This window comes from Drosophila elegans, unplaced genomic scaffold (genome assembly GCF_018152505.1).
Source record: "Drosophila elegans isolate 14027-0461.03 unplaced genomic scaffold, ASM1815250v1 contig_183, whole genome shotgun sequence".
NCBI lineage: Eukaryota > Metazoa > Arthropoda > Insecta > Diptera > Drosophilidae > Drosophila > Drosophila elegans.
In genome coordinates this window covers 626,233-651,916 of record NW_024545550.1, presented here as the reverse complement: position 1 = coordinate 651,916, position 25,684 = coordinate 626,233, and the positions used below count along the sequence as shown (strand labels likewise).

Sequence of the window (25,684 nt, the reverse complement as noted above, 5' to 3'; positions counted from 1 at the left end):
AAAGTAGCCAGAAATTCATCGATAACATCGCCACTTCCAGGAATGGCGAGTACGTCGGCTGGTTATCGATAGCCGCACTTCCACTCTTGACGCATACAGAATTTGCAAAGCCGCAGAAAATTACAAATCCCAGGATTATCCGCGATTTATTAGCAAAAGTGCACTGCAGTCAACTTTAGAAAAGAGCTAGCGAGGTAAGATCAACAAAATATATAAAATTTTCTTAGTTTTAGGGGAATTCCCATTGCAAAGAGCGATTTTCTTTGTCGTTGGAGCGCCGCCATTTTCTTTTCACTTGGCCGCCGCTTGTCCGCTTGCTTTTCACAACGTACTTTCACAAGGCCAATCTCGGATACTTTGCAGAACTCCCAGTCCCAGTTGCCAGAAGGTTCCCAGGCAGCACCAGCACCCGAGGAAAAGCGCACCGGAAGAGCCGCCCATGAGTAGTCATAGAGACGGAGCCGGAGCCGATCGAATCACAATCAAAATCCACAACATGAAGCGCAGCGCCTCGCGCTCCCCGGGTCCGGCCTCCAGGAGCAGCCTGTCGCGCAACTCGCGGAGCATGGGACGTGGCTACGACAACGGCAGCGGTGTGCCGGGCGACTCTCCGGAGCGACTGTCGCCAGAGCGCATGCGACGCCGTCTGGAGCGCTCGCCCAGTCCACGTGGCCGCTACGGATCTCCGCACCGGGAGCCGTACATGCGTGGTCCTCCGCCCGCGGAGCGTCCGGCTGGCTACAAGGTTTTGTGCGTCAGCGCTTTGCCGCCAAAGGCGCCGGACGATTTCATCGAGGAGACGCTGTACCGCGAGTACAAGAAGTTTGGCGACTTCAGTGTGCGGCTGGCCCACGACCTGGACGAGCGGGTAGCCTACGTCTGCTTCCGAACGCCAGAGGATGCGCGTGAGGCCAAGCACCACAAACCGCGCCTCATCATCTATGACAAGATGGCTATTGTTGAGCCGGTGTACAAGAGCAGCACCAGGCCAGAGTATAGGTGGGATTTTGTATACAAATTTCGATAGTTTCCCTTGCCTTACACTCTATTTCCACTTTGCAGACCTCGCGGGCACTCGATGTCCCCGCCGGACTACGAGCGCTACCACTACTCGCGCTCACCAATGGGCCAAGGGGTTCCGCTGGATCACCGCCGTCCACCGCTTGATCCCTATGACCGCTACGGTCCGCCCCACATGCACCCGCACGCAGTGCATCCACGCGATTACCGGCCCATGCACCACGACTATCCCCATCCGCCACGCGGACCTCCTCTGCATCGCGGCGGCCATCCGCATCACATCCATGGTCATGCGCCTCCACATCAGTACTCACCAATGAGGCCGTTGGCACCACGACCGCACGCCCCCTACGAGAAGCCGGAGAGCAAGAAGGACAAGTTTCCCAACTACCTGCACCACGTGCAGCCCGAGGATGATCCCCTCTCCACGCGCACCCTGTTCGCGGGAAATCTGGAGGTGACCATCGCCGACGACGAGCTGCGTCGCATCTTCGGCAAGTATGGTGTGGTGGATGATATCGACATCAAGCGCCCGCCGCCGGGCACGGGCAACGCGTTCGCGTTTGTGCGCTACCAGAACCTGGACATGGCACACCGGGCCAAGATCGAGCTGTCCGGCCAGTACATCGGCAAGTTCCAGTGCAAGATTGGTTACGGCAAGGTGACTCCGGCCACACGCATGTGGATCGGAGGTCTGGGTGCCTGGACCTCGGTCACTCAGTTAGAGCGAGAGTTTGATCGCTTCGGGGCCATCAAGAAGATCGAGTACCAGAAGGGCGAGCCGTACGCCTACATTCAATACGAAACGGTGGAGGCGGCCACGGCGGCGGTAAAGGAGATGCGAGGATTCCCGCTGGGTGGACCTGAGCGTCGTCTTCGCACGGACTTTGCAGAGTTGCCGGGCGCCACACCGGCGGCTCCATTTAAGGGCTCCAAGCCGCCGTATGACGAAAGTGCACTGGAGTACAGGCGTCCAGAGTATGACCCGTACTATGAGGAGTCCGCGGCGTACGCACCGAGAGGTGGCTACTCGCCGTATCCTCCTAGAGGTGGCTACCGTGGAAGAGGTGGCTATCGCGGAAGGGGACGAGGCATGTACCACTACCACAACGATGTTCACAGGCCGCCGCATCCCGGCTCCTTGGCCGGTTCATCTTCGTCGGTGCCGCCGCCCGGCGGAGTGGACGACGAGTGGCGACGCCCACCGGGAGAGTCATACGACAGGGGAGCCCGCTCCAGCTCTCGGGAGCCTGGCGTGGAACGCTCGCGCTCGAGGTCGCCCTTAAAGCGGGCTCGCTCTCCCGGATCGGATTCTGATACCTCGACTCGTCGCAACGATGCCCTTGGATCGGCCAGTACGGTGCCGGATGTGGCGCGCAAATGCAGCACCGTTTGGACCGGAGCACTGATCCTCAAGAGCTCCCTGTTCCCAGCGAAGTTCCATCTGACTGATGGAGATACCGACATTGTAGAGTCGTTGATGCGCGACGAGGAGGGCAAGCACAATCTACGCATCACCCAACGACTGCGATTGGATCCGCCGAAGTTGGACGATGTGCAGAAGCGGATTGCATCCTCATCCTCGCATGCTATCTTTATGGGCCTGGCTGGCTCCACGAATGACACCAATTGCGACGATGCCAGCGTGCAGACGCGACCTTTGAGGAACCTGGTCTCCTATCTGAAGCAGAAGGAGGCGGCTGGCGTCATCTCGCTGCTGAACAAGGAGACCGAGGCCACCGGCGTGCTGTACGCCTTTCCACCCTGCGACTTCTCCACGGAGCTGCTGAAGCGCACCTGTCACAGCCTCACGGAAGAGGGTCTGAAGGAGGATCACCTGGTCATTGTGGTGGTGCGCGGCGGCACGGCCTAAGGTGGATTGAAATCGGATGCCGGGGGGGCGGGAGAGGCAAGTGCTGGACAAACTGGAGGTAATGACTAGCCACAGTGCTCAAGGGAAGGGAAGACTCCGCCACACCTAACTATAATGTAGCAGCCGTAGTCGTATCTTAGATGCCCCTCTCTTAAACGGAGGAGGACGAACTGGGGGTCACATACATGCAAGGGTCGTGTATGTGCACCCTCCAAGCACCGCACGCACACACACACACACACACACACACACACGCAGAGACACGAGCAGAACCGAGGAGACATCATCCACACCTCATGACCCCTGACCCCTGACCCCTGATCCCTGACCCGTATTAATTACCCATTAATTAACGTTCTTTTGCAGACAGGATCTCTCTGTTTATGGTTTCATTTCAAGTTCTCGATGTGTTAGTGACAGTGAAGTTATTACATATTTTTATTATTGTGCTAAAAAGTTTGAGACAAATCAAACAATATTGTCTCCAAACGCATCCATACAGTTTTTCCAATTTTATTATGTTAAAGTGTACAACTGAGTATGAAAACAACACGAGTAAAATACCTTAAATTTTCTAAAAAAAAAAAAAAAAACAAATTTGAGTGTCCGCTTAAGATCAACAACTAGTGCGAAATAATCTTGATGAAACAGTTTTTGTGTTCTTTTAAATTGATTTCTTTCATTTGATTTGTGTTTACGCTGATGATTTTTGCTTTGGTCTTTGGTTTGTGAACTATGTTGATGATGAAAATACAGTGCGACAAAAAGTGCACCCACAGTAGTGGTCTGATTGTCCAGATGAGATGAGTCCAAAACGAATGTTACCAAAGTGTTTCCAGAGTTTGTATTGCAGTGCGATTCCGCCGTAAAAAGAGCAATCAGTGCGAAGTGCTTAACTCTGGCTGAGCTTCAGTTGCCCCCCGATCTCCCAGAGGTTCGTTCATTGGTGTTTTTGTTTTGGCCTGTGGGTGCGTGAAAGTGGCTACCAAATCCGAATCTGTTTATCCGTCTTCCATCCGAAGAGAGAACGTCGTGTAGCATTTGCTCCAAAATGTCTCTGCTGTTTGATTGGGTTTGGCAATTGTTACATTGGTTTTCTTGTGGCTGCTCTCAACAGAATGGTGTTTTGTTTATAATTTATACATATGCGTTCATGCGACATTTATGTTTCTGTGAGTTCAAGTGTCATTCCACGGGCCTCAAATCAATTAAGATATGATGAAAATCCAATTAGTTGGCCCAGTGCATGTGCTGTGTATGCGTGTGTTCTCAAAATATATTATCTATATAAATATATATACATATATATCGTACTGATATATATACCAATCGTTAATCTTTAACACTAAGAGATAGTAGTCACGATCAAACGCAGTTAATTCACATCATTAGACAGATGTACGAGTAATTTATGCTTCAAAAAATATTATATATAAAACTATTATACTGCTCTTTAAATAAACGTCAACTATCGAATCCAAATGTGTTCAAAAATGTGAGTTACAGTGTGCAACCAAGTGCCGAAAAAAGTGAATCAATCAGAAGAACCAACGGAGGAAGGTAAAGATTATGCAACAATAACTTTAATTTTAATAACAACTCGAGGGAGAGCCCAGTAGTGCCACGAATACTGGGCTTCAATCGTAGTACAGGTAAAAGGTGGTGCAGACCGCAAAGTACGAGGGTCTCTCCACGCTGTAGGTCACGAATCCGTCTTTTTCAGCATCCCACAGGAAGTTCACCATCGAGTAGAGACCCTGCATCAGGAACTCACCCACCGTGACCAGCACAATGTAGCGATATCTTGGGAAAGGTGGGGATTAGTGGTTAGTTGGGTATCAGGATTATGTGCAACCAAGTCAAGTCACCTGTCGTAGTTGTCCAGTTTGATCCTATTCTTGATCTCCTCGCTGACCTGGGCAGCCATGTGCAGCGAATGCTTGGGATGGAACATGTACTCATCGTTATAGTGCCGATTCATCACCGCCTTGATGATGTTCTCCACGCGCTCCTTGTTCAGGGGATTCTTTGACTCCAGACGATAGGTGGGCATGAACCGCATGGTGGGCTACAAATCGTGCGGATCTTAAGATACAAAGGAGGTTTGGAAGTTAATGCTACTTGGCTCACCTTGGCTGCCGGAGCACCCATGCCCAGGGGAACGCTCAAATGTGACTTGGTCAGCGATCCGCGCTGGCTGCCCGCTGGCCTCTGCATGGTGATGAAATGGGAAACCAAATATGCATGTTAGTTCAACCGCAGATATATATCAAACCCTCAAAACCCCCGATTAGAATCCCCACAAGACTATTTGCGTGACTTGGCCAATTTTCAGACGAACCACATACATTCCATTCTCGTGTTCACATTCCGTTACAAGCATCAATATCAATTCATTAAAAAGATATCAAATACCTATTGCCACCATAATGGCAAAATCAATCGTGTACCTTTGCGCGCTCCTGCCCAAGGTAGAGATTCACCAGACCCGACCAGTTCTTAGCTGCAGCGGCTGCCATTTTATTTGTTGTACTAATGGAATCGAGTAGTCGGGTCGAGTGCGTCGCGGTTAGCCATAAAACCACAAATGATTATGCCATTAAGTTATTCCCTGCCAGATTACTTTGACGGCCTGTCGCCGTGGCAATTCGTGGCAGTTCGTTTGTGGCGTTTGTTTGTTGAATCAATACGGGGCCCCAAATTATGCGCCACTTGTCAGCCAAACTAGCAAACTAACTTACCGGCTTTTGACTGCCCTCGGCCGACTTTTCCTTCTTCTCCTTTTTGCCCTTTCCAGTTTCCGCCTCCTTGGCAGGCGCCTCGGGCGCCACTTCCTTGCTTCGTCGCTCCTCCGGCGAGTCGCCCATAATCACAGTGTTTTAACTACAAGTTTTTCGTCAGTTCCCAGTCTCAAACACAAAACTATAACCTTAAGGAACTCAGGAAAATAAGTGACAGGGAGTCCAGCCCCCTTAGATCGACAGTAAAACAAAGGCGGGCTTACAACGACAATGGGTTTACACTTTATTTGGTTTGCAATATGTGTGTGGGGAATATGTTTCGCATTTTGTGTTATCATTTTGGTTCGGTCTCCGGTTTAAAGTATATCAAACACAGTTAGTAGACGATAATATACACACACAGCAATTTACGTTACGATATTTACGTTTAGTTCTGGGTGCTCTTGTGGCCACAAAACATCAATTACATATATATATATACACACATATTCAAATATAAATATACTCGACACATAATTCGAATTTGGATTTCCATTAAATACACACCTAATAAATTGTCTATAAAAAAGAAAACAATAACAGTGCGAATTCATTCTTGGCCACATTTCCTTGTCTTTGTCTGTTGCTACAACTATTTTGAGTCCAGGACTCCGAGTATGTATAGATGTAGACTATAAACGAATAGTTTGAGTGTTTTTAAAACATTCGTGGCTCTTCGAAATATATATAAAAAAAAAAAAACAAAAACTGAAAGTCAGTTACAAAACCTGCAGTACAACTACTAAAAATTGGCGATAAAAACACGCTGGTGGAGATAGCACAACACCGAGGAACAATTTCTTAGACATCTAACATCCACGTACTATATGGGCCAGTGGGCCTTATAAAAGAATAGCTTCACGCGTCTCGTGCAAATTTTGGTGCAGACTTATGTTTGTAAATATTGGAAAGTACTAAATTTCTCTGTATCTCGTTTCATTCTTGTTCTACATTTTTTTTTGTTTCCATTTTCATGTTCATTTTAGATATTCGTACCAAAGTTAGTTTCAGTCGTGTAGTGGACACATAGGTAAAGCTTTAGTTGCGATCCGGGAGTCTGCTCGCAAATGTGTGACTTGTAACTTGTTCCATTTTCTATATATGTAAGTGTAGACACATTCCGTATGCAATGTATAGTGGACACGTATAAGATGCAATAATTATAATCAGTGGGTTTCGTTAGTACATATATGTAGGTAGTAATTGCTGGATTGTTTTGGGTTATATGCTAATGCTCAGCGGTGTCTTCGATCTGCTGTTTCTTGTTTTTTCAATATGCCTCTAAAAATGTAGCTTTTGGAATTCGATTAGTTTCGTGTTACTTTTTTTTCTTTTGATGGCACCGTTATTTCATAACGCCACATTTGGTCCAAAAATTGTTATGTTTATAAATCTCTGCATCTCCCAGTAGCGCAGCTAGTCGTTGGAGCGCACCTTACGCAGCGATCCGCGATTGAATTTGCAGATGGACTCCAGCAGAGCGGAGCGGGTCAGCTCGTCACCCTCGCCCTCGCCGCCTTCCGTATCCTCGGCCAGCATGTTCGGTGTAGACGACTGCCGTTCCACCGGTGCGCCGGGTGACGCCGGCAATTCCTGCTGATAAATGCCGCCCAAGTGCGGCGCCGGAGTAAGCGGTGGGGCTAAAAAGGAAAGCGGAATGGCATGTGAGTCGAGGTGAGTTGAGGGGAAGAAGCTATAAAAAACTACTGATTGGAAGCTGTGATTGGTTGTTCAGATAACTACATTTGATGCCGGCCATGGTGGGCTCCTCGGGAGTGCTGTCGGAGCGGTTGAAGGAGTCGGCCCCACATAAACCGCCGCCAACCACTGCGGTGCTGGAGGAAGCTGCCGCTGCAGTCGCAGCCACAAGCGACAAGCGTCCATTGTTCGTTTGGATTGAACCTTGCTGCTTTAGCTTCGACTGTTTGTGCTCTAGTTTCTAGACGTAAGCATCGGTTTAAATAAAAGGAAAAGAGAAACCAAAGAGTGTTCGTTAAAGGGCTGTGTGAGATTATGAACTACGTGAAGCGGTTGAGGGTTTGGGTGTTTGGGCTTTTGGGTTTTTGGAAAACTAACTGCTTTCTGCTTGGACTTGCGTTTCTCCTCCTCGGAACTCATCAGCTCCTGGACGCGCACAATGCGCTTTTGGTTCTTCACCGACTTCTGTTCGTCTCGCAGGCGATTCTCGCTCTTGATGGCAGCCTGCTTAAGCAGCTCCTTGGCGTTCAGGGATAGCTTAAAGTACGGCTTCTCTGCACTGCCAGCGGCGCCAGTGCCCTCACTTGAAGCGTATTGTGTGAAGAATCTATGACCCAGCAGCTGCTCCAGCGTCGGTAGGCCAGCCTTGCATGCTTCCTTGGACAGAATGCTCTCCAGCAGGGATTCTGCAAAGGTAAATGGATTAGAGCCGAGCACAAAGCTTGATTATTTCGAAGCACCCACTTAACGCCTCGGGACATTCGGTGATCTGGCGCACAACCGATTCCTGCAGCGGATAACCCATGGCCATTTCAAACAGAACGTGGCCAAAACAGTAAACATCAATGGTCTCGATGGCATGGATCTTGCTGTGCTGCATAAAAAATGGCCGGTAGAAAGCGGGTACGCCCAGCAAAAAGTTTTCGATGTCCAGTAGCTTAACACAATCGTCCACTATCACTATGTTTCCGGAATGTAGGTGACCTGTTGTTAAGTTGTCAAGAAATTAATGAAGTGTCTTTAGATAAAAAAAGCTGTATCTTACCATATGCGTAGCCCTTGGAATGCAAAAATATGAGGGCCTCGAGGATTTGCTTGCCGTAGGTGGCCACCTGTTTCATCGAGAGGGCAGTTCGTCCCTTCGGATTGCCGTACTTGCTGAGGAAGGGATTCTTTGGATTTCCGGCCATGCATAAAACATCCTTCAGGGTACCGTGCTTATGGAATCTATAGATCACAAACTTAGTTACAATCTTTGATATATAACTTTGAGTACTGACTTCCTGATGACGAGGCAGCCGTTTTCGGTGTGGGCAGCCAGGAGCACCGGCTCGATGTGCGGATGCTGCAGCCCCATCAAGCTCTTCATTATGCCACCGATTTCCTTCTCGTCGACAAACTTGTCCGGCCCGTATTCGAGCCACTCGGCCACCACCTCGGCTCCGGGCTCCAAGGTACCCGCATCGATGGAGTGACCGCTGCCGTTGCTGCTTCCGGCGGCAAAATGCTTGCTCTGATGCGTTTGCGAGCCGCTCTTCACCAACTGCTTGTTGTGGCTCTTCTCCGGCGGCTTGGTGGTCACCTTGAAGTAGTGCTTCCGAAGGCGCCAACCTATGGCGCCCATACTTCCGCCCAGCGACCATGTCGTGTCGTTTCGCAGGCATAGCATGGCATTCTGCACGGCATGATCTGTAGAGAATGAAAAGTAATGTAATGTATATAAGCGTCACGAAGTGAACCCACCGTGAAAGGATTGCGAGTAACTCTCGGGATCGACGAAGCGCTTGGCTGGCAACGAGGAGGCCAGTATGGGATTCATTAGTACGGCGTTTATGTACACTTGCAGGGCTTGCTTCCGTTCAGCTACGAACTCCGGACGCATGTTACCAAAGATGCGCTTGCGAGGCAGCGGCAGCTCGATGCCGGAGACGCGTAGAGACTTGTCCAGCCGGTCGAAGTCATTGTAGCGGCGCAGTACGGTCCAGTAGTCCTTGTTGCTGCAGCCCCTCCACACGCGCAGCAAGTACTCCTGCAAGCAGACACGCACAGACACATATGTACACACACTCGCACACACTCGCCGATTGCATGAAATCATCAACAATTATTGATTTTTCACTGGGGTCATCAGCTCCCCTTCCCCTCCACCTCCCCACCCCATCCTTGGAGTTACACTACCTACCGTATGTCCGGCAACCTCCTGGACAGCGGTTATCTCGCAGCTCAGCGAATGGGTGTCGTCAATTGGCAATTTCCGTTCATATCTGCTCGCAAATACGGCCATTGGACTCCTTTGGATACATTTTCCACTTCACTCAGCGAGCTGCGCTGCACCCGATTATTGTGTGTATGTGTGTGGGCTTTGTCCCGTCACCACCCTTTTGGACGCAGATTGGCGTAGGTGTTCCCACACACGAGGCGTTCTCGAGTTCTTCAATTAAACCAGTATTATCTGCCACTTGCGAATTGTGTGTTTCGATTTGTGTTTTAGTTTTTCAGGCCAATTGCACCTGAATATACTTTTTTCACTGTTTACATATAATCGTTAAGAGCCAAGTGTTGCACAGTTCTGCTAGTGGGGTACTTTTGCATTTGGCGTTTGCCAGCACTGAATCAGAGATGTCCCGAAAATATGCTTTGAAAACTGTATTTCTGGTAGCTAAATAAATATGGAAAGCCAGTTTACAGCAGGAATTGCAATCAAGTGGTGTTAAATCGAACTAAAAATGGTGAATGTTGTGCAACTTTAATTTTTAAGTATCGCATGTTAGAACTATGTTAAATTGTTTAGAATTCTTGTTTTTTCAATTCAAAAATTTTTTGAAACTTTTCACAAATATTTGCTAAAAGAGAGTTCGAGCATAATCTATTAAGAAACATAAATACGAATCATGTAGAGGAACATAATGCAAAACTTAGAAGTGTTTACTGAAATGTACATAGAATTTATAATGGACACATCAGCAGCTCAGTTACCATAAGTTCAGACATAGCTTGAAATGAGCTAAGCGCTCAGCACTTCCGCGGCCGGATTCGCGAGCTATCGATAACCGGGGATGAGCTTGCGTTGTTGTTCTTAGCTAGTGCGAAGTAATTGGGAAATACAAGTGAACATGGCCGCAAACTACGCAAATCCGGGCAAGGGCATCTCGACGGCGGTCCTGCGCAACCAGCTGATGGGCCTGATCAACTTCACCGGCACGCACAAGGACCAGGCGGACAAGTATCGCCAGCTGCTAAAGACGGTGCTGGCGAACACCGGCCAGGAGCTGATCGATGGTCTCCGGCTCTTTGTGGAGGCGATTGTGAACGAGCACGTCAGCCTGGTCATCTCGCGCCAGATCCTCAACGACGTGGGCGGCGAGCTGAGCAAACTGCCCGACGACCTCTCCAAGCAGCTCTCCCACTTCACCCTGGAGAAGGTTAATCCGCGCGTCATCTCGTTCGAGGAGCAGGTGGCCGGCATCCGGTTCCACCTGGCCAACATCTACGAGCGCAACCAGCAGTGGCGCGATGCGGCCACGGTGCTGGTGGGCATTCCGCTGGAGACGGGCCAGAAGCAGTACTCCGTGGAGTGCAAGCTGGGCACCTATCTAAAGATCGCCCGGCTCTACCTGGAGGACAACGATTCCGTGCAGGCCGAGCTGTTCATCAACCGTGCCTCACTGCTGCAGGCCGAAACCAACTCAGAGGAGCTGCAGGTGAATTCCATCTTGTGGTTAAACCCTTGCCGACTATATCCTTCGAAAATCATCAAATTTAGGTGCTCTACAAAGTCTGCTATGCCCGTGTGCTGGACTACCGGCGCAAGTTCATCGAGGCCGCCCAGCGATACAACGAGCTCTCCTACCGCAAGATCGTTGACCAGGGCGAGCGGATGACGGCGCTGAAGAAGGCGCTCATCTGCACAGTACTCGCCTCTGCCGGACAGCAGCGCTCCCGCATGCTGGCCACTTTGTTCAAGGACGAACGCTGCCAGCATCTGCCGGCCTACGGGATTCTGGAGAAGATGTACTTGGAACGCATCATCCGACGCTCCGAGCTGCAAGAGTTCGAGGCTCTGCTGCAGGACCATCAAAAGGCTGCCACGCCCGACGGCTCCTCGATCCTGGATCGGGCCGTCTTCGAGCACAATCTGCTGTCGGCTAGCAAGCTGTACAACAACATCACCTTCGAGGAACTGGGCGCTCTGCTGGACATACCAGCGGTGAAGGCGGAGAAGATCGCCTCCCAGATGATCACCGAGGGCCGCATGAACGGACACATCGACCAGATCTCGGGCATAGTGCACTTCGAGAACCGCGAGCTACTGCCGCAGTGGGATAGACAGATCCAGTCGCTGTGCTATCAAGTGAATTCCATAATAGAGAAGATAAGTGTGGCCGAGCCAGATTGGCTAGATAACCTGAACTGAACCCGGCTCTCACCAGATCCTCACTCACCTTCATATTCATGAGAGACGTCGGCCAATAAGAGCGCAGCAAATCGGATATTAACCGCGCCTGCGATAGATTTCATTTTTAATTTATAAAAATAAATGAAATTATGTACATTATCGATCCTGTGGAACCAAAAACAAAAGAAAAGAAAACGAAAAAAAAACACAATTTACCATCCAGCGATTTTTAAAAAATGTATTGTACCATATGTATATATATATATATATATATATCTATATATATATGTATTTTCAGTAACTCGTATAATTCAAAAAGCTCTGTGTACAAAGGACTTTAGTTCTTACACAACTAATGGAATGATTTGTATTCAAGGGTTATACATAATCCAATATGTACACGATACAACTAGTTTATCGGGGGGCCACTGAGGCAACAACCTACCCATGCCTACAACTCCAATACATAACTAGATTTAGGCTAATTACGTTTAAACAAATTCAACTAAACAAAATGCACATCATGCTGGGGACTTGCGGTATTTTACAAGCGCAAAAAAGGGCTGAGAAATGTGGTGAAATGGGTGTGGGTGTTTGGGGGCCTAAAACGAACTTAGAACCTAGCGTATAATCATCCCTGGTTGCTGTTGGAGGTCTCTTCGTTCAGCTGCATCTGGGCCAGTGTGCGTACGACCACGCCCCTATTGACGGGCGTCAGACCTTGGCAGAGACCCACCACAGCGTCCAGCGCCACATCGGGGCAGTCCTATGTGGATCAAAGATAAAACCAGAGATTTAGTTTGGGAATTGAAAGTTTAAGGGCTATCTAAACTTACCTCAAGCATTTTCGAAATGGTCGAGATAATGGCATCCCGTCTCACGGAATTCACGTTGCGGGAAACAATGGATTCGGCATTGCTCTGCTCCTCATACCAAGACACCATCTCCTCGTTCTTGTCCCACAGATAAGCCTGGTAATAGATTCAGATATGATGTTGAGGTTGGCTTGAGTGATGATGCGCTAAAATCTACTCACCTCTGTGGCTCCCTTTTCCTCAACCAGCCAGCGTCGCAGCATCTGCTTGGCCTGGCCCACGGACAGGTTGTCCTGGGCGCGCAGTATCTTCTTGATGTACGCATCCTCCAGCAGGAGGCGGCGCAGGCGCCAGTAGAGCCAGCGACGGGAATCGCGCCACGGCACAATCTCACTGATGCACTCCTTCTCCAGCATCCGCTCCGGCGTGTCGTGCAGGTCGGCGAAGTGAACTGCCACCGTGTGATAGACGTGCATGAGGACAGCGATGCGAGCCTTGATCTTCTCGTCCACTTGGCCAGCCTTGATCTTATCGCCAGCCGCATTGGCATCATCGAACTCCTTTTTCAGCTGCAATTGGAAATGCAAATTGGAAATTATTCTCGAAGTTCAACTCCCGTTTTTTTTGGAACCTACCCCAATGGTGGTGGGATCCAGGCGATGTATCGTCTTGACCAGGTCCTTCTCTTTGTACTTGATCTCCACAATGCCCTCCGGCTCGAGGACACCACCTCGTGCCTCCGGATCAGCATAGGTTTCCATGTAGCGCGGGTTAATTAGCGAATCCAGCACGGCCCAGGCTCCGCCACGCAGCTCGGCATTGGGCGGCAGGTAGATGAGCACCGGCTTCTTGTACTCCCGCAGGCCGTCGACGATGTAGGCACCGAACTTGACGATCTGCTCGTACATGTCCTTCATGCCGCCGGAGAAGCCACGCCAGTTGGCGAACACGATCAGCGGCAGCTCCTCGCGCCCAAAGTCCTTGATGGCCTGGGCCGTTTTGTACGAGGAGTCGGGGTACCACACCTGGCCCGCCTGCTGCAACGTCTTGGCCTCCGAGTCCAAATTGGCGGGATCGGCGGGCATCTCCACCTCCACGGTGCGTGTCTCGACGGCAATCACGCCCACGGGTACACCGCCCAAACGGGCGCGTCCGGTGACCACTGTCTTGGCCCACGGCGCCATAATCTCGCTCCACGAGTCGCGGTCAAAGAAGCCGTTCTCCCATTCATTGGCATTCACGGGATTCACCCGGCCGCCGAGCATCCAGCGCGGATCGTACGGCGACTTGGTTGGCATGAAATCCACGGGCCGATCGATGCGATCGCTGGGCATTACAATGGGCAGGTCGCAGCCAATGTAGGCGGGGATGTACGAGAGCCAGTCGAGGATGGTGTACACACCGTCCAGATCGATGGCCTCAGTCTTGTGGGTGACTCCGTTGTTGAACATGATCTGGGTGCCACCCAGTTGGTTGTTCGAGGCGTAAACCTTGCGTCCAAGCAGCTGGAAATTAAAGATAATAATAACAATCAATATTTCGCTGGTATATAAACATTTGGTTTGGCTTTGTATAAATATTATTTTTAGACCTCAGTGAATCATGTAATTGATATCTATTTTTAGTTTAAGTATGCCACTATAATTTCATTTTAGTTGGAAACAAATGCTCCAGTAATTGAGATCTAATTTTAGTTTAAGTGTGCCACTATAATTTCATTATAGTTAAAAAACAAATGCTCCTTGAAATTAGCTTACCTTATTGAGCGCAGCATAGCCCGTGAGTATAATGTGCGAGTTGTCGATCTGGATGACGCGCTGCCCCAAACGGACCACATACGATCCGATGCCGATGGTGCGACAGGTGACCATGGCAATGGTTACGATCTCCTCGTAGGCCTGCGACGTCTCGCCGGCAATCAGACCGGCATAGCGCAGGTTCTCCACGCCCAGGCCATCGTCCTTGCCGATGATGTCGGTGATCTTGTAGCGCTGCTCGCCCTCGTCCTCGATGAGGATGGCCCGCACCGAGTTCAGGTTGGCCACCTGGGCATAATCCTCGGTGGTCAAGTAGAGGTACTTGAAGCCCTTGTCCGGCTCCTCTGGATCCTCCCATGCGATCTTGAACATTGCCTTCACCTCCTCGGCAAGTCCGATGCGTGCACCGCTGTTCACGGAGATGTAGATCTAAGCAAAAGAATATTATTTTAATATAATAAGGAGATAAATTGTGGAGGATAAGCCCACTTACCCTGGGCACTTTGCGTTGACGGGCCAGCTGGGAGGCCTTGGCGAACAGCACGTCCTCCTTGATGCCGAACGAGCCGATCAGGTAGGTTAGGTCGTTGGCTATCACAATGATCTCACGGCCATTTGGATATTCGGGAGTGGCCAGGACAATGCGCCAGGCCACCATGCCGCACTGGAATGAATGAACAAATATATTTAATTTATATTTATAAGCATATAGCTAGAGAAACCCACATTGTTCTCGCCGGGCAGGCGCTGCATCTCCACCAGACTGTCGCCCTCGAGTACCAGCTCCTTGCACTCGATCAGAATCTTGTCGGGTATGCGGATGTCGACGGTGGGACGCGCCTTGGAGAATTCCCGCCAGTGACGCTCGGTCATCTGGCGGAACATGTCGGGCACATCGTACACATAGGTGGTGCCGTTGGACTGCGCCTGGAAGCGTTTCTGCTGCAGGAAGTCCTTGGTCATGTAGGGCGTTGAGATGGGATGACCATGCAGCGATCCCTGCTTCTCTCCGTACGCCTTGAACTTGATCTGCAACGCGAAAAGTCGGGTATTTAGTTATTGTATAATTTAAGCCGATTTCGAATTAAGGACTTACGATTCCGGTCTCTGGTTCCGTTTGCTCCGTGTACATGGAGATGTCCAGGAAGTAACCCGAGTCATTGGCAATGCACAGACGCACGGCCTGAGTGGGTGACTGCGGCGACTGGCGGATGACCATCTTGAGCTCGGCCTGCAGGACGCGCAGCTTCCACAAACGCGGACCGTAGCGCATGATCATCTTGGTCACCGACTCCTCGATCTTGGCCGGGTCCATGATGACGGTGGGCACAAAGTTCAGGAAGATGTGGTTGCAGTCGGTGCGCTTGGCATGCGGATGCGAGAAGGCCACCTCCAGCTCGTCCATGGCCTCCAGCAGCACACGCTCTCCTTCGTTCTGCAGATACTCGAAGGACGCCTCCTTGGTGATCAAATCCGAGTGCCGGATAATCGAGCGTATGAAGAAGCGGTAGTCGGTGACCTCCTGACCCTTGGACACCTTGGCCTTGCCCAGATACAGGTGCATCTTCTGGTTGGCCGTTGGCAGAGCCTCCAGATCGTATGTCTTCATGCGATTCAGCTCCAGATGGAAGGCAGATGCCGGCTCCAGATGCCGGTAAATACGATCCTCCGTGAACTTATCCCTGGCTCGGTACGTAAAGAACTTGGGGAACTGACGCTTCTTCAGGGCGGCGAACGTTATCCTACGGATGCGTCGCTGGAACAGCTCCTCGCTGTGCTCCTGGCAATAGTTGCCAAAGATCTGGGCCATCTGCAAATCGTCCAACTCGCCCGTTTCCCTCACCGCCACACTGACGATGTGTATCGGTTCCGTGGACTTGGCCTCCTCGGCGGCATTGGCCCGCGTAACCGGATCCGAAAGCGACACATTGATCGACGTGCTGTGCCGGCTGTCCGAAATGGAGTCGGCCGCCTCCACGGCCTCCAGCACCTTGGCATTGACCATGGCCGGCGAGACGAAATCCTCGAGCAGATCCAGTATCTCGTCCGAGTACATCTCAAAGTGCTCGAAGGAATCGAAGGCCGCTATCGCACCGGTGCGCACAAACGAGCTGCCCAGTGTCTCGGCCGCCGCCTGGTCCAATCCCTCCGGCGACGACATGCGCGAGAAGAGCCTGTTCGGATGCGCGGTGGGCAGGAGGAACTGGAAGTGCACCAGTGGCAGGCCGCCTGAAAGCTCCAGATGCTGCAAACAGGTCAGCTCGTAGGAGGTGTAGGCTCGCCGCACATACACCTCGAGGGCGGCATTGCACACCGCCCGATTGGAGTGATAGAAGAAGTCGTGCAGGATGTCGAAGATCGAGGTCTCCGACAGAATCAGACGCTGCAGATTCTCGGGATGAAAGTCGTGGCCGTACATGTCCACGGCCGACAGGAATATCGACTCCATTTGGTTGTGGCGCAGCTCATACGCCGGCTGGTGGGCAGCGATCAGCACCTGGCGGGAGCGCAACGCCACCCTCGAGTGTTCCGCTCGGTTCAGCGAGGTCAACTCGCTCAGCGTGTTGGCCAGTTCGTCGGTGAGGCCGGGCTCGTTGGCCCACAGGTGATCGATGAGCAGGGTGACCAGCAGATTCTTCTTGGCCACCTGCGAGTGCGAGAAGATGGTGTTGACCACCGTCTGCATGTCGTCCTTGTTATGCTCCCGCACCAGACCCACACACTTGTCGTAGTGGCCGTGCTGGAACTGCGACTCCACGTCGTAGTACTGACGCAACAGCTCGTGCACGGCGGCCTTCATCCGGCCGCGGATGCCGTTCCGGTAGCGCTGCACCAGCTGCACAATGCTCTGCGTCGTCAGGAAGAAGACATCTCGGTCGGCGCGCTTCTGCAGCGTGGCCGCATGGCTATCGATCACGCTGGCGATCTGCTGCGACGGGAACTGGGCCAGGACACTGGTTATGTTGCGCTCGTACAGCGTCATCAGCTTGCGGATCTTCTTCTCCACCGAAATGGGTATGCGGCCCGAGATGGAGGCGATCACCTCTTGCAGCTCCAGCAGTGGCAGCGATGGATCGCGCAAACTCTGCATGAACTTCTCAATGATGTCCCTCAGCCGCTGGGCATTGAACGGTTCGGGCAGACAAAAGCCGGCCAGCGTGTTCTCCAGGATGCTCTTGTAGGTGTTGTGCACCCGGTTAAGTTTCTCCGGCACCGGTGCATTCTCCGGCAGCAGAAACTGACCCTTGAACGGCTGCGCCTTGGTCACCAGCGACGGATCGTCCAGCTCCAAATGGCCCAGCAGGGAGCCGGGATCCAAGACTGCACCTGGTCGACGGACAAATGTTACGGTGCCCGCTTCGAGGGACGTCAACGTCATGACCATCTTCATCACCTCGATCTCGGCATAGGCCTGACCTTTGCCCACATGGGCGCCATCCTCGACAATCATGTTGATCAGTTTTCCTGCCGACGGACTGCGCAGCAGCGATGGATCGTTCTCCTTCTCGAAGACGCACGTCTGGTTGCCGATCACAATGCGGTAACGATCAACCTCCTCCTTCATGTACGTCGTGTAGGAGGCACCCTCCAGCGAGATGAGCAGGCCGCCGTCGGAGAGGCGGTGCACCTCGATCTCCTTGAACGAGCTGTTCATCAGCAGGAAGTACGAGTTGGCACCGCTCTTGGCAGCCTGCACCTTGTAGCGGATGCCATCGTTAATCAGCTCCACATCCACCACGTTGGTCAGCGTGTTGGCCGCCTGGATTTGGCCCTTCTCCAGCGAGGTCTGGAAGCTGGAGAAGCTCTCGGTTATCTGGCGATCGGCGATGTGCAGCGCACCGCACATCACGCCCAGCAGGATGTCCGGTTTCTCGGACTGCACACGCTCCGCAATCAGGGCATCCAACCAGGCGGTATCGATGCTGTTGTCCAGGAAACGATTCGTCTCCAACAGCGTGATCAGGTACTCCACGGTGGTGCGGAAATCGCCACGAATGGACAGCTCCTTGAGGGCAATCACTAGATTCTCTCGCGCCTGCTGACGATTCTCGCCCCAGGAGAAACAATGTCCGAACTGTGAGTCCGCGAACTCGTGCAATCCGCCGCTGGCGGCCACACTGAAGTAGCCCCACACGTTCTTGCTGGACCGGAAGTTCAGCTCCTGGACGGTGCCCGAGCTGGGCTTGAAGCCCTCGTCCGGATTCTCGGAGGTGATGCGGGCAGCAATGACGTGTCCCGAGGGACGCGGCTTGTTCGGCGGATTTTCAAAGTCAATGACGGAGGAGCCCCACGGTGACTCGCCGTACAGCAAACGGATGTCCTTGAGCCGATAGAGCGGTATGCCCATGCCGATCTGCAGCTGACAGGCGGGCAGATTCACATCGGCCACCATCTCCGTACACGGATGCTCCACCTGCAGACGCGGGTTCAGCTCGAGGAAGAAGTAGCGACCCTCCGGATCGTACAGATACTCCACGGTGCCGGCACTCACATAGCCCACCATCTTGGCCAGCCGCACAGCGGCCTTCTCCATGTCCTCGAACACCTCCGGCTGGGCCACAATGGCCGGCGCCTCCTCGATGATCTTCTGATGGCGACGCTGGATGGAGCAGTCACGACCAAACAAACTGATGGCATTGCCAAACTGATCCGCCAGCAGTTGCACCTCCAAGTGGCGAGCTCCGCGGGCCAGTTTCATCACGAATATGGGTGAGCCGGGCACCTCGGCCTGCACCTGTCGGAACAGAGCCGGAAACTCCTCGGTGGTGTCCACGCGACGAATGCCCTTGCCACCGCCTCCCTCCGAGGCCTTGATCATCACAGGAAAGCCTGTGGAATACGATCATCACGATTATCACCTCTTCATGGCACTCAGCATTGGGGATGAACACTCACCAATCTTGGCAACTGCAGCCAGACCCTGCTCCACATTGGTCACACATCCGCGGGCGAACAGTTCGCTGGATATCTTGATCTTCTTGCCACTATACTGGGCCTTCAGATCGGAGCCGGACCAGGGCAGGGTGGGAATATCGGCCGTTTGGGCCACAATCGAGGAGGCCACCTTGTCGCCCAGCGCCCACATGGCTCGCTCCGGTGGGCCGAGGAACACCAGTCCCTCCTTGCTGAGCAGCTCCGGCAGCTTGGGATTCTCAGAGGCATGACCCCAGCCAGCCCATACGGCCTGAAATCAGAAATAAACGTTCGCAATCAGTTTTATTTTGTTTAATAATAATACCCCAAGGACAGTGGAGTGGTTGTGGTTGTGGGTGTGGGGTAAATTATGGAGCTTTATGGTCGGCAAAAATCAATCGTGACGTCATTCGAAGCGGCACGAATCGACAACACCGGATAGCAAAACAAAATAGATAATTCACACTGTGCAACAAGACGTCGTCGTCGCCATTGCTAATTAACCTCAAGTGCCTTGCAATACATAATGGAAAGTAAACAGTGACGAGTGCATTATCACTTGGAATTGCTTTCAACGCATTTCAATCTAACCACCTACATTCCAGTGCACTCTGATAGGAAAGGAAAAATGGAGGGTATTAGATAAGTTGGTTTTGAAGGCAATCTTCTACTCAGGTTATAGTAATTGGTGGTTAATAACATGGTTAATATTGAAAAATATAAAAACTTAATGAGTCAGACCAATTCGAAAGTAATTACACAAGTCTGAATATTTTTATAAAATACTTGGCAAGTTTTTAACTGTCAACAGATAAAAAATGGCTTTAAAAGGGGTCAACTTTGAAAAATAAAAATTTTTAACTTTAGACAAGTCAAGTAAATATTATATATTTCTAGTCCAACTTAATAGTTCTTAATCTGGACGTATATCTAACAACTTGTTAACTTATTTGTGTATAGCCAATCGACACGTACAATCGTTTACACCGTTAAAGTATCCGTGAAAACATACTAAAGGCTTTAATAGAACACATTTTAATAGCACTAGAGCGTACATTATACGATGAGTAATTTCGGAAATTGGGCTGGGCGGTCGGCTCATACTTTGTATATATTTCCAAGTAATAAACAACCATTCCCTGGGTATTATTTGGGCACATTTTGTAGCACAGTGTTGGCTGACACACACACACCCACACTCTTTGGGTGGTTCCAAATGCCGGCCATCTCGAACGAATACACACGAATACAAATAGGGGTCTGTGTTTATTTGTATGCGGGACGGGACGATCGCTTGACTTTGCCAGTTGCCCCGATTGACAGAGTGCAAATACAAATCATACCATGCGGTTTAGGTGAGCCGACACTGGCCAACTGGCCAACTGACCGACACTGGCCGACTGGCCACTTCTATGGCAATGGCCCCCAGAGATTCCGGACTCACCTGCACTTGGGTGCGAATCGCAATGTCCACAATGAGCTCAACATTGGCGTAGTTGTTGTTGTTGGATCCGCCGGGCACGGGCACATAGTGATCCGCCATCTTGATGTACTCGGCATTCGCCTTCAGATCCTCCGGCGTGACCATCACCACAAACCGAATGGCCCGTTCGTTCTTAAACATCTCGTAGGCCCACCTTCGGATGGAGCGCATGCACTTGACGGCCGCGATTCCATTGTTGGCGATCAGGACGCGATTGATCACACGTGTGCCGCCGAAGCGCTTCACAAACTCCTCGGTGGTGGCGATGTGGAAGTCACGATCCTGATGCCGATCCTGGCCCAGTCCAGTGCCACGCGACATGCTCGGCCTGCAAAATCAAGTAGAGTTAGATAGAGTTTTCACAATCAGAAATGATAAAATAATTGGAATTCTAGAAAACTATTAAAAGGATAGACAATTCCAAATAAGACTTAACTTAATTTACAAACTCTCTAAGTGATTTAAGTTTTAAAACATGAATTTGGTATTTTAAAATAAGAAGATTGTAATTGTAGTGTATCAATTAAAACTGACTTATGTTCTAAAAATCCAAACCAATAGACATGTTTAAATAAAAAAAGAAATTAGCCAGACCGAATTATTAACAACGATCTTTTTATCACCGGAAATGGAGTTTTGCTGTTCGAATACGAGAAAAACCCATTTCAAATATTTAGTAAGACTTAATTAATATTTACCCATGTTTTTTTAGATTTATATGTTAAAATATTGAGATTTAAGTTTTGGTAGCTCAGATTAGTATCATCACATTTATTTAAACGCTGACTAATGTTCTTAAAATTGCAAACTGAAAGCAATGAACAGGATAAAATAGTTGTAGAGTTTAGCAACACTCAACTAACAACGAACTTTATTCGGCCATAGTTTTTGCTGATTAGTGTAGATAATGGCGCGATGAGACAGGTGTTGTAGGAAAAGGGGAGGAGGCGGGCACTTGGCAAGAAGATTTGACAGAACCGGTTTAGCTGACATGATCAAAAGTTCTTGCATATAGTTCGCTTTTGTTTACACCATGTGTCGACCAATATCACATTTCAATAAACAAAAGGGGGTATTTTATATGGTTAATATGATTTACTTCAGGGTTCCCACCACGGGTACGCCCAGTAGCGACGATGGCGACGCCTGGTTGTTAGTGCTGTGATTGCTGATGCTGGCACTGCTCATCTCGCCGTCATTGTTGTTATTGCTCTCGTTCTGACCGCAATCCACTGCCACAAATTGGGGTATCACTCCCGATGATCCCGAACTGGCGGCCGCTCCATTGGCATTTTCATCCCCGGACTCAACAAGTACGAAACGCTTGCTGGCGCGACGCTTCAACATTCTGATTAGCTCCACGAGGGCCAATAGCATCCAAAGGGGATCTGATAATATATCTTTCTATGGGCTTATACCCCTCGCAATTATGCAAGTGTGACTAATAAGCGGAGCGCACACACAATATTTTAATGCCACACTGCTGCACCACTTTCACCGTGCTCCGCTGGCCGAAAAAAAAAAATACAATACAAATACAACAAATACAAAAATCAATGTCGAACGATGGCCGCACACGCGAGAAACTTTTTTTTTTGGGCAACGGGCTTCTGGGGCTACTGGGTTATGGTTATGGCTATGATATTTTATCGTATTTCTGGGGGGTAAACAGTATCAGCGGAACAGGGACCGACGGAGCCGACGACTGCCTGGGAACTGAACTGGTGTTGGCCACCAGCGTCATCGACATCGACATCGCTCATCCGCCACATGGGCCGGAGAAGCGGAGAGACACCGACGAAAAAAAAGAGAGTGCCAGTCAGTCGGTCGGTCGCTGGCAAAACAAGTTTTAAACATTATGAATGAAAACAAAATGCGGCGTCCCCACATGGCACTCTCTTTTTCTCGCTTCTTTTTTTTTTTTTGCTTTTTCTCTCCATGTTTTGCGCAAAGCGAAAAGTTCTCGCTAAGCTGCGAGACTGCCTCTCATTCGCACACACGGCCTCGAGCTTTGTGCCGTCTCTTTTCCCTAAACTCACGCGATATGTTTGGCGGCGTTTGGCTGTGACGCAGTCACCTGTTCTTTGTTTTGCTCGCTACACTGCGCGAAAGTGGGTACACGAAAATCAAAAACATATATGTATCTATCTCGAGTCATAAACATTTCATTGTTGAAGTGCTAAATTAAAGCTATAGCTTCAGTTCAAGTGCGTTGTTTGTCAGATTAAAAAAAAGGGAAAAACAAACTTGACAAATTTTAAAGATAAGATATCAACAAAACTATTCAACTATTTCAATTAAGCAGTATAACACATACAGACATACATTTTTTCTTATACGTTTGAAAGAAAATATATTTATATTTTCTAAATTATATTTTTGAGGCTTCCAAAACAATTTCAAACTTAGTTTAAATTAAAAATATTTGAGTTGTTCAAAATTGTTATGTTTCTCAATGCAGGATTAAACGATCTATGATAAAAAACAAAGACTTTCAAAATTAATATCCTATGACTCAATGCATTCATAATGTAAGATTTGTGTTGTGTAGTAACATTACAAAAGTTTTTAGCTGTTTAGCAAATAAATAGCTTATAATATGAGATTCACAATCACTCTTTTGATATTGGTGTAAAACTGCTGACTATTAAAAAGCTATGTACCTAATAATGACATTCTGTTTTTTTTGTGTAATTTCTATTTTTGATTTGGGTAAACCCAATTCGGCTCACCTTAAACGCTTGCGCCGCTCGGAAATATCGCCGTTCTGACGAATATCGTTCTGCATCTTCTGGGGGAACTCGTCGCAGGCTTCGCCCGCCTCGGCAGCCTTCTCATCGATCTCATCGCCCACCTGTGGAATGCAAAACAAAAAAAAAGATCCAACGATCAGTGATGGGTGCCAAAAATAATGGGATCATAATAGTGTGTTTACCAGAAAGCTGGGCCTCTCGCCCTCCGCGTTTTGGGCTGCCGTGTCATTGGACTCATTTGTTTCGCTCATTTTGCTTATGTTGATGTCGATGTCGATGTCGATGCTGTTGTTGTTGTTCTTATTCTTGTTAATGCTGCTGTTGTTGTTGTTCTGATGGCAGGTGATGCGGATGTTGTCGTTGCTCAGGTCAGTCAGAGCGTTGTCCTTCAACTGTACGCACAGCTTCTCGCTGGAGAACTTGACCTTCTTGATGCAGGCCTTGGGAAATCGCTTTTCATCCGCTTTTACTGCGGGAGATGCTGTCTCTGCTGCAGCCGAAGGATTGCTGGTTGTTGTTGTTGTTGTTGCTGTTGTTGATGGTGTTGCTGTAGCTGCAATCACGCTGGAGTTGTCTGTAATCACAGATTAATAAGCAATATACACGTTAATCGCGATCGGAAAAGTCATACACACATTATAGACTAATTAAATTCGGTTATCAGCTAGGTGTGCGATTTGTGTGCCCTTCAAGTGTTTCGATTTAGCAAAGTTGTGGTTTCTTACGATTGATGTTGCTGTTGTCGCTGTTGCTGTCGCTAGTTGCTGCTGTCGTGGCCGATGATGTTGCTGACGATTGGATGGTTTTGAATCTTTTCTGGCCGCGGCCAAAGATCAGAGTCAAGAGGAATGCGAGAAAAGCGGCCAGAGTGGCTATAAGTAACATCGGCTATATCCAAAATCGGCTGCTTTAAATCGGTGAATGCAAATCGGATTAGATAATCGTTTCTTGTGTGTCTGGCTTGGTTTAATTTACATTGTGGGTACAGTGAAAGTGTCGTCTGTGCACTGCTATGGAAATTTGTATCATCTCGTTTCGGAGACTTTTCAAGTTCAAAAAACTTGCCACGAATTTGTAGGCCAAAGCGGCGAAACAAAACAAAATAAAAATGCTAATCTATGCATAAACTAGTTGGTCAGATACAATTAAGAAACCGAAAAACCAAAACATCAGACCCCAAAATATATCGTTGCCAGGTCAATGAGGCAGCAGATAAGAAACATGGATAACGATTGAGGTATACACTATCTCAAATGATGAATATATCAATAAAAGTTAGGAAACTAATAACATCAAAAGTGGCTAAATAAATTAGTTTTTTAGCGTCTATTAATACATTTAATTTGATATCAAGCGTATGAAAGAAGATTATCATTTATATATTTATAGTAGAATTTGTTTAGTTCGACAGAAGCGTAATCAATGACAGATCATTAGATGTCTAACTGCGATTTAGCTATATTTAGCTTGAAATCGAACAAATTACATATAACACTTGGAAAATTCCGCATTGTAAGTATATGCATGTACAAATAGTTTCCAATATACTATACGAAAATACAGAAACTCAAAGTGTTACCGCGGGGGCCAAAAGTCAAAGATTGCTGTGCAAATGAACAACCCTCTACTAACAATACTCGTTGGCAGAGTGACATAACTTAAAAATGCGAAAATGAATTTTGGATATTGGGGGTACAATGTGCAGCGCATTAAAAATTTAAAACAAAACGCCGAAGAGTGCCAATGGAAAATGGAAAAAAAAAAACAAGCTGACAGAAAAAAAAAAAAACCCAGTTGGTGTGTTGGAAATGCAAATTGGCTTCGCCAGTAGAAGAGGTCAATGATTTTGGCATTACAGTGTGTAAGTGTGCCAGCCAGCGGGGCTTTGAAAGGCATGGAAAGGTGAATTAGACCCCGCCAATCGATCTCGGGCAATAATCGGGGTATTATGTAACGCCTGGCGGCAGGCGTTGGAAATCTCTTGGAAATCTCACAGCGAGCTAGGATTTGGGTTACACTCCGCGTTAGAAAACGACGCAACGCAACAGGTGTGGTTCCGCACTCGAATCGCTCTGTAAACACCTCTTAAGTGAAGTCGTATGTTTTTCTATCACCGATCTAACGATAAGAACACAATCAACAGCCGAAAGTACAAAAATCTTACTAGCTGCGCGTTTATCTTTAGGGCAACACTT

General features: G+C 49.2%; 5 protein-coding genes across 9 annotated transcripts; 2 read left to right on the top strand and 3 right to left on the bottom strand.

The window, feature by feature from the left end:
- Positions 1-59: 59 nt before the first annotated feature.
- LOC108147046 (RNA-binding protein spenito) lies at positions 60-4,369 on the top strand. The gene is made up of 3 exons (XM_017273319.2): positions 60-194; positions 364-999; positions 1,063-4,369. Exons 2-3 carry the CDS (start codon positions 440-442, stop codon positions 2,891-2,893), a joined length of 2,391 nt encoding a protein of 796 aa, XP_017128808.1. The 5' UTR covers positions 60-194; positions 364-439; the 3' UTR covers positions 2,894-4,369.
- Positions 4,370-4,460: 91 nt separating this feature from the next.
- On the bottom strand, positions 4,461-5,828 carry LOC108147048 (dynein light chain Tctex-type 5-B). 2 transcript variants are annotated; one of them, XM_017273323.2, is made up of 4 exons: positions 5,635-5,828; positions 5,024-5,104; positions 4,762-4,961; positions 4,461-4,696 (listed from the first exon to the last, which is right to left on the bottom strand). In XM_017273323.2, exons 1-4 carry the CDS (start codon positions 5,758-5,760, stop codon positions 4,531-4,533), a joined length of 573 nt encoding a protein of 190 aa, XP_017128812.1. In that variant the 5' UTR covers positions 5,761-5,828; the 3' UTR covers positions 4,461-4,530. The 2 variants fall into 2 exon arrangements, with proteins under 2 accessions (XP_017128812.1, XP_017128813.1); XM_017273324.2 differs by lacking the exon at positions 5,635-5,828 and adding an exon at positions 5,344-5,485.
- A 65-nt stretch (positions 5,829-5,893) lies between these two features.
- Positions 5,894-9,938, bottom strand: LOC108147047 (PX domain-containing protein kinase-like protein). 3 transcript variants are annotated; one of them, XM_017273321.2, is made up of 8 exons: positions 9,554-9,938; positions 9,115-9,400; positions 8,652-9,060; positions 8,417-8,598; positions 8,116-8,355; positions 7,750-8,057; positions 7,417-7,612; positions 5,894-7,313 (listed from the first exon to the last, which is right to left on the bottom strand). In XM_017273321.2, exons 1-8 carry the CDS (start codon positions 9,653-9,655, stop codon positions 7,090-7,092), a joined length of 1,947 nt encoding a protein of 648 aa, XP_017128810.1. In that variant the 5' UTR covers positions 9,656-9,938; the 3' UTR covers positions 5,894-7,089. The 3 variants fall into 3 exon arrangements, with proteins under 3 accessions (XP_017128810.1, XP_041563140.1, XP_017128811.1); XM_041707206.1 differs by having other exon boundaries at positions 9,550-9,660; XM_017273322.2 differs by lacking the exon at positions 7,417-7,612.
- Positions 9,939-10,402: 464 nt separating this feature from the next.
- Positions 10,403-11,926, top strand: LOC108147038 (COP9 signalosome complex subunit 4). Its single transcript, XM_017273301.2, has 2 exons — positions 10,403-11,072; positions 11,135-11,926. Exons 1-2 carry the CDS (start codon positions 10,485-10,487, stop codon positions 11,783-11,785), a joined length of 1,239 nt encoding a protein of 412 aa, XP_017128790.1. The 5' UTR covers positions 10,403-10,484; the 3' UTR covers positions 11,786-11,926.
- A 52-nt stretch (positions 11,927-11,978) lies between these two features.
- Positions 11,979-24,393, bottom strand: LOC108147037 (acetyl-CoA carboxylase). 2 transcript variants are annotated; one of them, XM_017273298.2, is made up of 13 exons: positions 24,215-24,393; positions 23,672-24,063; positions 23,469-23,590; positions 20,698-21,064; positions 19,236-19,524; positions 15,436-19,169; positions 15,066-15,368; positions 14,833-15,003; positions 14,340-14,768; positions 13,218-14,087; positions 12,804-13,151; positions 12,604-12,738; positions 11,979-12,533 (listed from the first exon to the last, which is right to left on the bottom strand). In XM_017273298.2, exons 1-13 carry the CDS (start codon positions 24,372-24,374, stop codon positions 12,399-12,401), a joined length of 7,455 nt encoding a protein of 2,484 aa, XP_017128787.1. In that variant the 5' UTR covers positions 24,375-24,393; the 3' UTR covers positions 11,979-12,398. The 2 variants fall into 2 exon arrangements, with proteins under 2 accessions (XP_017128787.1, XP_017128789.1); XM_017273300.2 differs by lacking the exons at positions 23,469-23,590; positions 23,672-24,063; positions 24,215-24,393 and adding an exon at positions 21,836-22,434.
- Between the last annotated feature and the right edge of the window lie 1,291 nt (positions 24,394-25,684).